This window comes from Arachis ipaensis, chromosome B1 (assembly GCF_059453495.1).
Source record: "Arachis ipaensis isolate K30076 ecotype BB chromosome B1, ASM5945349v1, whole genome shotgun sequence".
In the NCBI taxonomy this organism is placed as follows: Eukaryota; Viridiplantae; Streptophyta; class Magnoliopsida; order Fabales; family Fabaceae; genus Arachis; species Arachis ipaensis.
This window is the reverse complement of record NC_142436.1, coordinates 10,198,288-10,212,859: the sequence shown is the minus strand read 5'-3', so window position 1 is coordinate 10,212,859 and position 14,572 is coordinate 10,198,288. Positions and strand designations below refer to the sequence as shown.

The 14,572-nt window shown below is 33.7% G+C and overlaps 1 protein-coding gene and 1 long non-coding RNA gene across 2 annotated transcripts; both read right to left on the bottom strand.

Moving 5' to 3' along the window:
• Positions 1–10,566: 10,566 nt before the first annotated feature.
• LOC110265138 (uncharacterized) lies at positions 10,567–11,613 on the bottom strand. Its single transcript, XM_088502496.1, has 2 exons — positions 11,595–11,613; positions 10,567–11,417 (listed from the first exon to the last, which is right to left on the bottom strand). Exons 1-2 carry the CDS (start codon positions 11,611–11,613, stop codon positions 10,567–10,569), a joined length of 870 nt encoding a protein of 289 aa, XP_088358622.1.
• A 1,040-nt stretch (positions 11,614–12,653) lies between these two features.
• Positions 12,654–14,366, bottom strand: LOC148575688 (uncharacterized). Its single transcript, XR_015902228.1, has 3 exons — positions 14,057–14,366; positions 13,291–13,965; positions 12,654–13,203 (listed from the first exon to the last, which is right to left on the bottom strand). It is a non-coding gene; the product is annotated as an uncharacterized LOC148575688 (long non-coding RNA).
• Positions 14,367–14,572: the final 206 nt, after the last annotated feature.

The following is a 14,572-nucleotide window of genomic DNA, read 5'->3' as shown; positions in this document are numbered from 1 at the left end:
GAAAAAAAAAATATTTTAATTGTAATAAAAAAAATATCGGATGATATATTTTCATTTGTCAAATTACTAATATAAAATATAAATTATATATAGAGTGAAAATCGTAGAGAGAAATAGGAAAACGGGGAGAGGTGGATGAGAGAATTTAGGACGGGAGTTTATTAATTTTGGAGAAAAATATTTTCTCTCAATTTTAATAAGAGAGTGTCATGTGATACATTTGATTATTAAATTAGATAGTAATATATGATACATAATATAGGTATATTTCAATTTCAATTTTAATATTTCAACTTTAATTTTAATGCAATTAAAAAATGTCATGTTGCATATTTTGATTGTCAAATTAGTAATTAGTCATTGATATTGATAATGATATATAAAATAGATATAGTGGTTGAAGGAATGAGAGAGATAGAGAAAGAAAAAGAAGGAGGAGAGAACTCTTTATTTTTGGAAGAAAAGATTTGATTTCAATTGCAATGAGGGAGTGACATGTGACATATTTTGGTTGTAAAATTAGTATGAAGGAGGGAAGAATTCTCTTTAATTTTAAAGGAAAAGATTTAATTTCATTTACAATGAGTGAATGACATATGACACATTTTTATTGTAAAATTAGTAAGGAGTAAAAAAAAATTTCTTAATTTAAAAAAAAATACTTGATTCTAATTAATAAGAAAGTTACACGTGGCACATTTTAGTTTTAAAATTAAAAATATATAATAGATGGATTAATTTGTGTAATTGCAAGAAGGTGATGTTGCATTAATGTAGATAATATATAAAGTACATATTAGACATGTGTCCTCTCTTTATTTAACACGCAAAAAATATATTGGACACATATCATCTCTCTATTCAATATATAAAGAACGTATTGTACAATTCTTTTAGTAAATTCACAATATTAAAAAATACCTCAAATAATAATATTTTACAAAAATACCACCTGTTTTTCTATATAAAAAATAATTTTTAAAAAATGGTGGTTATGAAACTTTTTAACATTTTAGAGGTAGTGTAGCTAAATTTGAAGTTACATTTTTTAATTTGAAAATAAAAAAATAAAATATGTATTTAAATTAAAAAGTGTTGCCAAATAAATTAATATACTTATAAGTTATTTTAGCTCTTTTAGCTATGAGGGATGATATTAACACCATTTTTGTATATTCTTTTGCACACTTTTATTTTTGGAATTAAAATAATTCATAATAAATGAGAAAAGATAAAAGTTTGGCCATTAGTCACATATACATTTTAAATATGAAATATAGTTAATATTTAATTTGCTCTATAAATTTGTACGTAAGTATTAATTTAATGTATGAAATTTTAATGGTTTTTATTTAGTTTTTAAATTTTATAAACGTGATTCATATTAGTTATTGAAATAATTTTCGATATACAAACATTAATAAAGAGCTAATATGGACAATTAAATGTCATACTAAAACCTATAAAATTATGCCGTTGTAATTTTGGTGTTCAAATAGTCCGAAAATAATATTATATTACTTGTTTTAAGAAAAAAATTTTAATAGACACACTGATTTTAGACGATTTAAATGTCAAAACTAAAACGATATCATTTTACGTAGTATAGCGTGACATCTGATTATTCATGCTAGTATTCTATTAATGTTTATGTGTTAAAAATTATTTCAAAGACTAATATAAGTTAAATTCATAAAATTTAGCGATTAAATTAAATATCATGATGTGCAAGTTAAAAGGCTAAATTAAATATTATATTTTACAAATATCTTTTTTTTTTGTCAGGCCAAATATCTTTCTTTAAGAATGTTATATTGTACAACCTAGAGTGAGATGTGTAATATCTAGTTTGGAACAAAAACAGAGCCAAAATGAATATTTTTACTAAATTTATAAACAACATATATGTTGTAAATGATAAAATTTTTTTAGTTGACTTTTTTTATTAAAAAAAATCTTTATTTTTCAATAAAATTTTACTTTTTATTATAGTATTATTGTTAGAAAACTCAACAAATGTTCAAACAAGAACTTGTTTAACAGCGGAAGCACTAAAAATAATTTTTTCACAACCTGTGCAATTAAATAGGTAATTCCAAAGATGCTCCAAGCAGTAAATATAATGGTAGAAATTAAATAATCAGACACCAGAATTTTAACGTGGGAAATCCCTTAAAGAGGGATAAAAAACCCATGGGACCTAGTCCAGTAAAATCTTCCACTATCAAAATAATGAATACACAATCAGTCTTTCTAATAGTATTAGGACATCTCAACAATCAACAAAATACATCATCAAAACTGATGAAATTAACATAAACCCTCCACAAAGTGGGTATCTCAAATCAGGCAAAAGAGAAGGCAATACAATTAGTAAGTTATATCATAATTCTCATCTCTACACCACGAATAACATACTAAAATTTCATAAGAAATGGTGCACATTTACCGGTTCAATCAGATAAAAAATGGCTTGCCCTTTTTTCCCAAGTTTTCTTTTTCTCCCTCAACGATGAACCTTTACTGTTCCCTTTTTTCCTTTTGTTTTCAAAATGAGAGAGCCTTGCTCTCATTCTCTCTCCCTCGTGGCTTTAGCCACTTCTTTCTTCATTTTATTTTATTTTTTTTAAGTTGTGTGGGCCGCACTTGAGATTGGGGACCCACCAACAAATCTCCTCCTCACCAATTCAAGTGGAGATAGGCTATTCCATCAAGCCCGCCTTCTCTTTACAGGAATTAAACTTCACTGCAGGTAAACTTTTAGTCATCATATCTAAACCATTATAATTAGTATGGATCTTCTCAAGTGCATATGACTTCATCTCAAGCGCTTGACCTATCCAATGATACCTCATCTCTATGTGCTTCGATCTGGAATGAAACGTCGGATTCTTGCTGAGATGGATGGCACTTTAACTGTCACAAAATAATACAAACTTCTCTTGATTGATGCCTAACTCTTGTAGAAATTTCTTTATCCATAAGAGTTCTTTAGAAGTTTCAACAACAACAATGTATTCTGCCTCTGTAGTAGACAAAGCAACACATTTCTAAAGTCGAGATTGCCACGACACAGCTCCCCCTGCAAAAGTCAATATCTCCAGCCATATCTGCATCTATGTAACCATCCAACACAGGTTGGCCACTCCCAAAGCATAAACAAACTCTGGAAGTACCATTAAGGTATCTGAGAATCTACTTCACTGCTTGCCGGTGTTCCTTACCAGAATTAGAGAGAAACTGACTGACAACTCCAACGGCATGAGCAATATCCGGCCTAGCGCAAACCATAGCATACATCAAACTGTCAACTGCAGATGCATATGGAATCTTCTTCATTTCTGCTTTCTCTTTCTCACTTGTAGGACATTGTCGTGAACTCAGCTTGAAATGACTAGCAAGTGGAGTACTAACAGGTTTGGAATTACTCATGCTAAACCTCTCTAAAACCTTCTCAATATACTTCTGTTGTGACAACCACAATTTTCCATTCTTCCTGTCACGAGTGATACTCTTGCCAAGGATTTTTTTTGCAGTACCCAAATCTTTCATAGCAAAGGATCTGTTCAAGTCTTTCTTGAGACTTTCAATCTTCTTAGTGTTATGACCAACAATCAACATGTCATCAACATAAAGCAAGAGAATTATAAAATCATCAACAGAGAATTTCTTAACATACACACAATGTTCAGAAGAAGTCTTACTATATCCATGACCTTCCATGAAGGAATCAAACTTCGTGTACTACTGACTTGGCGCTTGCTGTAACCCATATAAGCTCTTCTTCAACCCATATAAGCTCTTCTTCAACTTGCATACAAGGTGCTCCTTTCCTTTAACCTAGAAACCCTCTGGTTGCTCCATATAAATTTTTTTATCTATGTCACCGTGAAGGAATGCAGTCTTCAAATCAAGTTGTTCAACCTCTAAATTCAAGTTAGCCACCAACCCAAGCACAACTCGAATAAAGGACATCTTCACAACTGGCGAAAAAATCTCCTCAAAATAAATACCTTTCTTTTGCTAAAAAATCTTTCACAACCATTCGAGCTTTGTACTTTGGCCGTGAGACATTTTCATCCGCTTTCAGTTTGAACACCCATTTATTCTTGAATGCTCTTTTACCTTTCAGTAGCATCACCAATTCAAACGTATGATTCTCATGTAAGGATTTCATTTCTTCTTGGATGGCCTTTAACCAATCTTCCTTATACTCATCAGACATAGCTTTCTGGTAGCTCTCTGGCTCCCCAATCTCAGTGTTCATCACATATTCATGAGGAGAGAATTTCTGAGAAGGATGACGCTCTCTAGTAGATCTTCTCAATTCAGGCTCAATTGGTAGTTCAGGTAGAACTTCAACATCTGGTAGAACTTCTGCATCTGGCACCTCAAGTTGAGGTGTAGGTTCATCATGCAAATCATCACCATCATTATCACCTTGTACATTTTCCTACCAACAGGAGGTCTAGTGGAAGGACCAGGTTCATCATCAGCAAAACGTCTAACAGTTATTGCTGACTTATCTGTCTTCTCAAGATCTTTAATAGTTTGGTCTTCAAGAAAAATTACATCACGGCTTCTAATTATCTTCTTGCTCACCGGATCCCATAATCTGTAACCAAAGTCTTCATGACCATAACCCATGAAAATACACTGCTTTGACTTTCCGTCAAGTTTGGACCTTTCATCTCTTGGAATGTGAACAAAAGCCCTACAGCCAAACACTCGCAAGTGACTATAAGAGACATCTTTCCCTCTCCAAACTTTCTCTGGAACATCACCATTTAGTGGAACTGAAGGAGAAAGGTTGATCAGATCTACTGCAGTCCTCATCGCTTCACCCCAAAAGGATTTAGGCAACTTTGCATGAGAGAGCATACATCTGACTCTATCATTGATAGTGCGATTCATTCTTTCTGCAACTCCATTATGTTGAGGAGTCTTAGGAACTGTCTTCTCAAACTTGATCACATGTCCTTTACAATACTCTTCAAACGAACCCCTCTATTCACTACCATTATCTGATCGAACACATTTCAATTTTCTTCCTGTTTCTCTTTCAACACTTGCATGAAAGTGTTTGAAGATTTTAAGCACCTAGTCTTTAGATTTCAAAACAAAAGCCCACACTTTTCAAGAATAATCATCAATAAAAGTAACAAAATATGATGCACCACCTAGTGTCTTAGTATCCATAGTGCAAACATAAGTGTGAACTAAATCTAGAACATGTTATCTCCTATGAGGTCTAGAACTATGAAATGATACCCTAGCATGCTTTCCAACAAAATAATGAGTACAAGTATTTAAAGTTGTACCTTTTACGGGAAGTGAGTGCTTCTTGGCTAAGATGCTTAGTCCTTTCTCGTTCAAGTGACCAAGACGTATATGCCACAAATCAGAAGAGGAATCATCAGCTATATTCGCCTTTTCTTTGCACAACTTTGCTTACAACCAGTAGAGAGTAGTGAGACTATTATCTTCTTTAGCAACAATGAGAGCTCCTTTGATAATCTTGCATTTTTCACTACCAAAAGAAGTACAATACCCCTCTTGATCCAATGCCTTCACAGAAATAAGATTGAACCACATATCTGGTGCATGCCTAACATTCTTCAACTGCAACTTGTATCCCATGTTGGTTTCAAGCCACATATCACCCATACCAATGATATCACACACTCCTTTATCTCCTAATTTGATCTTGCAAAAATTTTCAAAAGTATAGGAAGTGAAAAATTCACGCCTCGAACTCGGAGTGACATTACATGAGACACCAGAGTCCATAATCCAAGTGGAATCATCACAGACAAGATTCACTTAATTTTCATCATATGTGATAAGAATATCTTCATAAACAATAGTAGCAGCTTTTTTATCACTATCTTTACCTTTATCTTCGTTTCTTCCCCGTGATTATTCTCTTTTCAAGAACCTAGAATACCTCTTGATATGCCCCAACTTGCCACAATGGTGACAAATGAACTCCTTTCTTGGCTTGTATTTTTCCCTTGACTTGCTTCGACTTTCTAACTTGTCGGTACTGTGAGGTTTTCTACTTTGAGTTCTCCCCCGTGACTTTGAAACAAGTGCTTCTGACTTGGAGGAGGCGTTAGTCAAACCTCGCTCTCTTCTTCTAGCTTCTTCATTCAACATGCTCTCTTTAACCGTTGCTAACGTCAACTTTTCTTTTGGAGCTGAGTTAGTCAATGTCACAACCAGAACTTTCTAACTATCAGGCAAAGAGCTCAACAACAACAAAGCTTGCAACTCATCATTCAAAGTGATTTCATTATTTGTCAGTTGATTCACCATCTCATGAAAAGTGCTCAAGTGCTCCGGCATTGATTTACCTTCGATATACTTCATATTGACAAGCTTCCTAATCAAGAATGCTTTGTTTTACATATTCTTCCTCTCATATAACTCCTTCAATTTCTTCCACATATTTTTTGTATTCGTTTCGATGTCAACATGTGGATACACACTAAGATCAAGCCATTACCTAATCAAAGCAACTGCTTTCCGATTAAGCTTCTTCCATTCAGCATCGGATTTCGTACCTTTGGATTTGTCCCCCTCCACAGAATCATACAAGTCCTTGCTATACAACATATCTTACATGAGGGTCTTCCAAATCGAATAATTTTGGGAATTCAATTTAACCATATTTGGTCCATGAGTATTTTTCTCCATTTAATCAGCATAGAGATAAACAACCAATGCTCTAGATACCACTTTGTTGGGAAAACTCAACAAAGGTTCAAACAAGAACCTGTCTAACAGTGGAAGCACCAAAAATAATTTTTCTACAACTTATGCGATTAAATAGGCAATACTAAAGATACTCCAAGCAGCAAATATAATGGCAGAAATTAAATAATCAGACACCAGAATTTTAATGTGGGAAAACCCCCAAAAGATGGATAAAAAATCCATAGGATCTAGTCATGTAAAATCTTCCACTATCAAAATAATGGTACACAATCCGTCTTCCTAGTGGTACTAGGACATCTCAACAATCAACAAAATACATCATCAAAATTGATGGAATCAACATAAACCCTCCACAAAGTGGATATCTCAAATTAGACAAAAAATAAGACAATACAATTAGTAAGTTATATCTTAATGTTCATCTTTATACCAAGAATAACATATTAAAATTTTATAAAAAAATAGAGTAAATTTACCGGTTCAATCGGATAAAAATTAACTTGCCATTTTTTTTCAAATTTTCTTTTTCTCCCTCGACGATGAACCTTACTGTTCCCTTTTTTTCCTTTTCTTTTCAAAATGAGAAAGCTTTGCTCTGGTTCTCTCTCTCTCGTGACTTTAGCCATTTTTTTTATTTTATTTTTTATTTTTTTAAGTTGTGTGGGCTTCATTTAAGATTGGGCCCACCAACAATTATCTTGGCCTTAAGAAAAATGTTGCTTTAAACTGTTTGTTTGATTTTCTTTATTTTATCCGTCAACTATTTTTTTTTTTGTTATGTCGTATCTCTTTTTTATTTTGACTGGGCTATTTTTGTTTCATTTATTAAATTTTTAACCCAATATTAATTTTATGAGCAGATAAATTTAAGATGTTATATGATTGTTTGCCCAACTAATAATACTTTAATTTAGAGCATGTTCAAAACATCAAACAATAAACTTTTAATTACACAAACAAATTTAATCATGTATTAATCGAAAATCAACATTTTGCATTTTTTTTTATCAATATTATTTTTTGGACAATAATCCTAAAAGCTAATACAATTAGTGAATTAAGCTAAATCAATGCTATGACTTAGCATAGTGATAAAATACTGATGGAAAGATCAATTATGCTAAGTATGTATTAGAACAGTTTTATTAGGTTAAGAATGACTTTCGTAAATAATGTAAATAATGATTTTTAGAATTGATCTAATAAAATAAAAAAATATTCTACTCCTGAATTATCTTTTAAATTTTAATATTAGGATAACTATCAGCACATCTAATGAATTGAACATTCAACTATTTTTAACTGTGCATGAGTAAATCGAATCAAATGAAATAACCATCCAATTAAAAGTAATGAACATAATCATCTACATACCTATTGAATTGAACATCCGACATATCCATTATTCACATTGTTTAATATTCTCATTGTCTATCTATACTTTTCCGTATCAAAATTATCCACAAAGATAAAATATGTTTGAATTATAAATATAAATTGGGATAAAATATATTTATTGTTTTTGAATTTTTTAAAATAATTTTAAAAATATCCTTCATATTTAATTTGTTACATTTTACTCTTAATTAATATGTTTTAAAAATTAACACCAACTGAAATGAACGTGACAATTGTGTACTAATGTGTCAGTGACATATCAACGTAACATTGTCACGTCAGATATTGTTCAATTCAGGAGTATAATTGAAACACAAAAAATAAAATTGAAATTAAATATTAGGAATAAAATTAAAATAAAATATAAATGTTGAAGATAAAAATAGAATATATTATTTAATATTTTTTGTAAATAAAAATTATATTGATAATACTTGTAAAATATATATTTTTATTGAGACTTAATTTATTAATATAATAATATTTTTTATTTAAAAGAAAAATTATAAGTACTATATTCTTATAAAATTATAAAAAGATATGTTAAAAATATATCAGTTTTATTATATAAAAATAACTTAAAATAATATATTTAAAAATGTATTTAATAATGCCGTTAATAATTTACTAACAAACATGAGATTATGGCAAATAATTAAGTATTATATATTTTTATTATTAAATTATATAAAATATTTTTAAAAATATGCAAGTGACTTTTATATAATAAAAGCTATGTGATATATTTTTATATAATTTTATAAGAAAAATATGTAGTACTTACATTAGATTTTATTTTTAATAAAAAATATTATTGTATTAAAGTAAGTCTCAATAAAAATTATATATTTTAAGTGTATTATTAATATAATAAAATAAAATTATTGAATAATATATTTTATTTTTATCTCAAACTTTTATAATTTATTTTAATTTTATATATTTTTAATATTTAGTTTTAATTTTATCCATGATATTTCAATACATTTCAATTATACTCATAAAATAGACAATATATGACATGGCAATCATATAATGACGTGTTACAGAGGTTTATCACATGTTAGTGACACATTAGTATATAATTGCCAAGTTAACATTTCTGTTAACAGTGTTAACTCTTAAAGATATAATCAAAATATATTTAAAACGTTAAAGATAAAATTAAAATAAATTAAAAGTTGAAAACATTTTTAAAATTTTTCAAAAACTTAAGAGATAAAAAATATAGTTTACTCTATATATAAAAAAATATACTAAACAATACATATAAATAAACATTTGTGAGATACGATTTTTTTGAAAAAATGACTATATACCAAAAATAGAGGGCAAAATATTGAGATCACCCAATTGCATGCAAAAATTATTAATATCACCCAAAGCAAGAAATGGTTTGTGGATCATTCAAAGGCTTTTTTTTATGTAAATCGAATTAGATAGAATAGATTTATTAGGGAAGCTTTAATTACATATAATCCGAATCAGATTAGGTAGATTTAGCACACGATTTCGAAGCCCGTGGTAATTCGAATTAGTCCATGGTTTGGTGCCCATAGTAATTTAAAATAGGTGGTTTCGATTTACCAAGAGTAAATCTAACCAACCTAATTCGATTTATATAGCACCCTCGACTCATACTAAATCTAATTCACTTGTTTCGATTTACATGGAGCCTGACTCTATATAATTCGAATATACTTCATTCGAATTACATTTTACCAACCCATACCCCACCAAATCCAGAGAAAGCGGCACTGCCTAGCATAATGGAAGACGGCCCGAATCGGTGGGTCCCATCTATGCTAACCAGAGACTTGCAATGTCTGAACACCTCGATACACGGTGGAAAACTCTAAAAAAGTCGGTGGAAATACGCTTGCTCCTCACTTACATGGCCACCCAGTCGCACTGGACTCGTCCTTAACACTACAACACTGCCCGGCATCGTGATCTGCACCCCTAGCACCCATCACGGCAATTCATTATATGACTCCTCCCAGTCGCCATAAATCTGAGCCACGACCTACTGCTTAGCTATCCAAACCCTCCTGTAAGTCTGTCTGAAACCAAAATGGGACTCTGTCGCATTCTGAAGTACCTTGATCGACGCGGCAGCATCAACCCTAATCATAGAGAGTATGAACGCCGAGATCACATGGTAATCGAGCCTCATGTGATCACTAGATATGGAAGTGGTCAGACAGGTGTGCGGTCCATTGTACCGTTTCATCCCCCAAATACCTCTGAGTTGTCAGAGACTGATACGAATCAACCATGTGCACCCCTTGCCGAAATACTTACACTTCCCATGGTACTTGCGGTAATCCAATTCCATCACTTTATACTCAACCTCACGTCGGATGCTTACGTCTTCACACTCAACAGGGCCCCGTCTTTATCCTGAAACTGCTGACCAACTTGAAACTCAGCTAGTCCTCCGGTATCCTATATGTCTCTGGCCCCGAATTGGGCAGGCACAGTCGGATCCCCCTGCTGTCTCATGGCATCTAAGTCCAAAGCTGAAAAGTGTGAGGGGTACTGCAGTGTCCCTGAACTGCCTGCTACTCCTCCCTCATTTGGAGTATTCTTCTCATCCTCATCATCGCTATCATCGGCAATCATGGCGAGTTCCACATCATCATTATCCTCATCCTGAAATACATCTTCGACACCATCCAGGGCTCCACCCTGTTGGGGGTCTGGGACCACATCAACAATGCTGGCCACTGCAAACGTAGCATCAACTACCGGCACAGTATCAACTCGTTCTGTGTCACGAGTACGATCCAGGTCAACAGCGAAGGACAGGGAGGCCACCAAACATGCATCAGGCTCAATCACGGGTAGAGATGAAGAGGCACCAATAGGCCTCGAACACAACCCGACGGCCGTGGCTGAAGTCAGAGGAATCCGGTTAGAACCTCTTGAGCTAGAGACCACATCCACAAGCTTGGCCAACAGCTCAGGGGTCCTCACCTCCGGGAATTGCCGACGACAGTGGAACAACACTTCCAAATCTTCATCACTGCTTATGACGAACGAATCATACTTCACATCATCCCGCAAAACCGAGATCGAAATTCTGTAGAATAACTTCTCCACTCGTTTCATGCCTTGCAGATCTAGTTTTCGGATTATATTATCCTTAAACTCGGTGAAACTCGTCGAAGCTCTAACAAAAACACTAAGCGGATCCTTATCCGTAAACTTAATTTCGGAACATGTTTTTTTCTTAATCGACCCTCTATAGTGTACCAAAACCAAAAAGCTCTTTTCACTAGCCACTGTGAGGCTCACTATGATGAAGAATTCATATTCCACAGCTATTTATACACATTTTATCCCTTCTAAATCAAATTACTCTGCCTCCATTTAAATATGTTGCTGAAACAATAGTAAATCTGCTTTACCTAATTTGAATTATGTGTTTTGATCTACAACAAGGTAAATCGAAATAGCCTAATTCAATTTACTTGGAATCAAACAACCCATGCATAAATCTGACTAGCCTATTTCGATTTACTTTATTCATGTGTAAATCGAAATTGTCTAATTCAATTTATATATGGCCTAGTAATTCTACTTAGCTTAATTCGATTTACTAGCATAAATTGCAAATCAAATTACTCTAATTTGATTTATATAAACAAGGTCTTTGGGTGATCCACGTCTCATTTTTTGCTTTGGGTGATATTGATAATATTTGCTTCACTTTGGTTTATTCAAGTATTTTGCCCTGAAATAGATGTATTGATGATGTATTATTAGGAAACTTTATTCTAATAGGATATTTGGTTTTATCAAAATGGTTATATGCACACCAAAATTAATTACTATATATTTGTATATTAATATATTTGTAATTTAATTTATTTTTAATTTGTATTTTGTATTTCAATATGTATTATATACTGATGATCGATTTTGGTCTACATCTAATATAATTATAGTTTTATATGTATGAAATATAGCAATATTTGTTGTGATATGTATTGTTGCACTTGTATTAATGACCCATGAGTTTTGAAGATATGGTGAAGAAACTATCATGCTCGCATCAATACCTTAATTGAAGGATCTAAGGTTTGTGACTGAAACTTGGTTGACATTATAGATGGTGTACTAAAAAAGAAAAAATGCTGAATCCTGTCAGATTTATCGACAGAATACATCTGACGATATAAACGATGTCGAAAAAAATTATTGGCAAATTATTTTGTCTGACAATAATTATCGGTGAATTTTGCATTGAAGTTTGTAATAAATACAACGAAATAAGCGGTTTGTTACCGACGGTAATTTTTGGCGCCATATTATGTTTTGTGTCACTCATTTACCATCGGATTTTTCTGCCAGTAAATCCAACGGTAAGCAATTTTTTATTTCACAATTAGTGCACAATTAGTAGTCAAATTTTTTTTTTTACAAAATTAGTACATAAATTCTAAATACCAGAAATAAACTAATGATTTTATTAAATATCAAGGGTTTGAATATAATAAAATGTCAAAGAAGTAAAATACAATGACAGACTTAAAATAAATAAAATCCCTAAACCTTACGGATCCCGGTAATCGTCGTCTTCCCCCTGGTGAGGCGGCGGACAAGGTGGTGATGTCGGTGCCCCACCAGCAGCACCACTGTCTCCAGCATGCATCTTCTCGTTATACACCGCCATCTAGTCTCGCAAACACTCTAGCCGCTCCAGATCCTCCCTAAGCTACAGTCTGAAGGCAACGGTGGCTCCCACGCATGCAAGAAGCTCGTTGTACCTCACATCAGACTGCTAAGCTTGTTCGTGAAGCTCCTGTGCGAGCTTCTGCACCTGCTCCCTCAAATCGATGACTTTCTCAAGATCGGCAAGGTTGGTGGCAAAGGCAGAGGCAGATAAATTCGCCAATTTAGAGGTGCGGAGGCCGTTAGTGAAGAACAACCCCAACCTGTAGACGCTATTCTTGTAGGGCTCATGGGCGGAGTCGTGCTAAACCCTATCAGGATTGACGACTGAGGCCTTGGAGCTGGGGTCGTCCCCACTAGGCTGAGATTGCTGTGTCGCATCCTCCAATCTCTATGTATAGTCCTCTTGTGTAATACACGTTATGATTAGGATGACAGTTAATTGACTTTAAAACAAATACATTTCAAACTTAGAACTAATTGAAAACTCACATAATGAGCCGAGACCACTCATCAGCAAATCTCTCTTTGTTGACCTTCAACGTATGGGTATAATTAAAGGTCTCCGCTAATGTCGCCTCACGCTCCAACGACTTAGACTACACATATTGAAACCAAGTAATAAAATAAATCAAGTAACAATTAATTCAAGTAATAGTTAACAAAGAGGAGCAAACTATATTCCAGCCTGCTCTTCGTCTTCATGAAAATTGCCAACCCATTGATATACTTTGACGACCTCGACAATGCCCTGTTAGCTCTATCCATCAGACGGCGACGCCTGAACCCCTCATCAATACTAAAATAGTTGTCAAGTGCCTTTTTAATATCTGGACGGATCCAAATCATGAGGTGGTCGCACCCCTCACGAACGTCCTGCATCATTAGCTGAAGTCGTTTAGGTATCGGTATTCGTAGATCTTCTTTATCAAGAGATCATGCTCCCTATTCCATATAAAATTTCTCCTGCACAAAGTAATTCAACAACATTAAAATACAATTAAAATACAGTTAATTCAATAACATTGGATTTTTACCGCCCACTTCTAAAACCATCACTCTCTGGTCTCAGCAGGGATATTCGTGTAGCTCGGCCATGGGTTGTCGTATATGGACTTAATCACATTAGAGAGCTCCTGTGTACATGCAATGTTGTTTGATGCAAACCTATCAATGAAAAATTTAAGATTAGCAAACACATAAAACTTAACAAATTCAAAATAGATTGTGAAATACAAGACATTAAAATAGTACTAACGACATGCAATCAGGATAAATCCTCGTTCGTATAACGGGTGGTGGTAGAGAGGCATCCGACTGGGACGCATTAGAGGATTTGGCGCAGCGGTCTCTGTCACTGGAGTTGGAGGGGCGTAGCAGAAGGAGCCACATAGTTGGGGTTCAACACCGTGATGAACTACTGGTTCGTTGGACCTGCCTATGACGTCACAAGGGTCAACAGGGTAGTCGGGATAAAGGGTGATGGCTGAAAAGTTCCTGGGATACCGGTGGAAATCTTCTCTCTACTACGACCACGAGGCCGATTCGTGACATCTTTGCTACCTGTCGACATGTTTGCAAAGTGAATACTAACACTACAAGAAAAAAGGCCTATGGCCACGCTTTTTTCTTGCCACGCTTTAAAAGCGTGGCCAAAAGTGTTAATGGCCACGCTTTTACGAGGGTGGCGATAGATTAGAGATTTGGCCACCACGCTTTTATGAGGGTGACAATTGATTCGAGATTTGGCCACACTTTTTTTTGCCACGCTTAA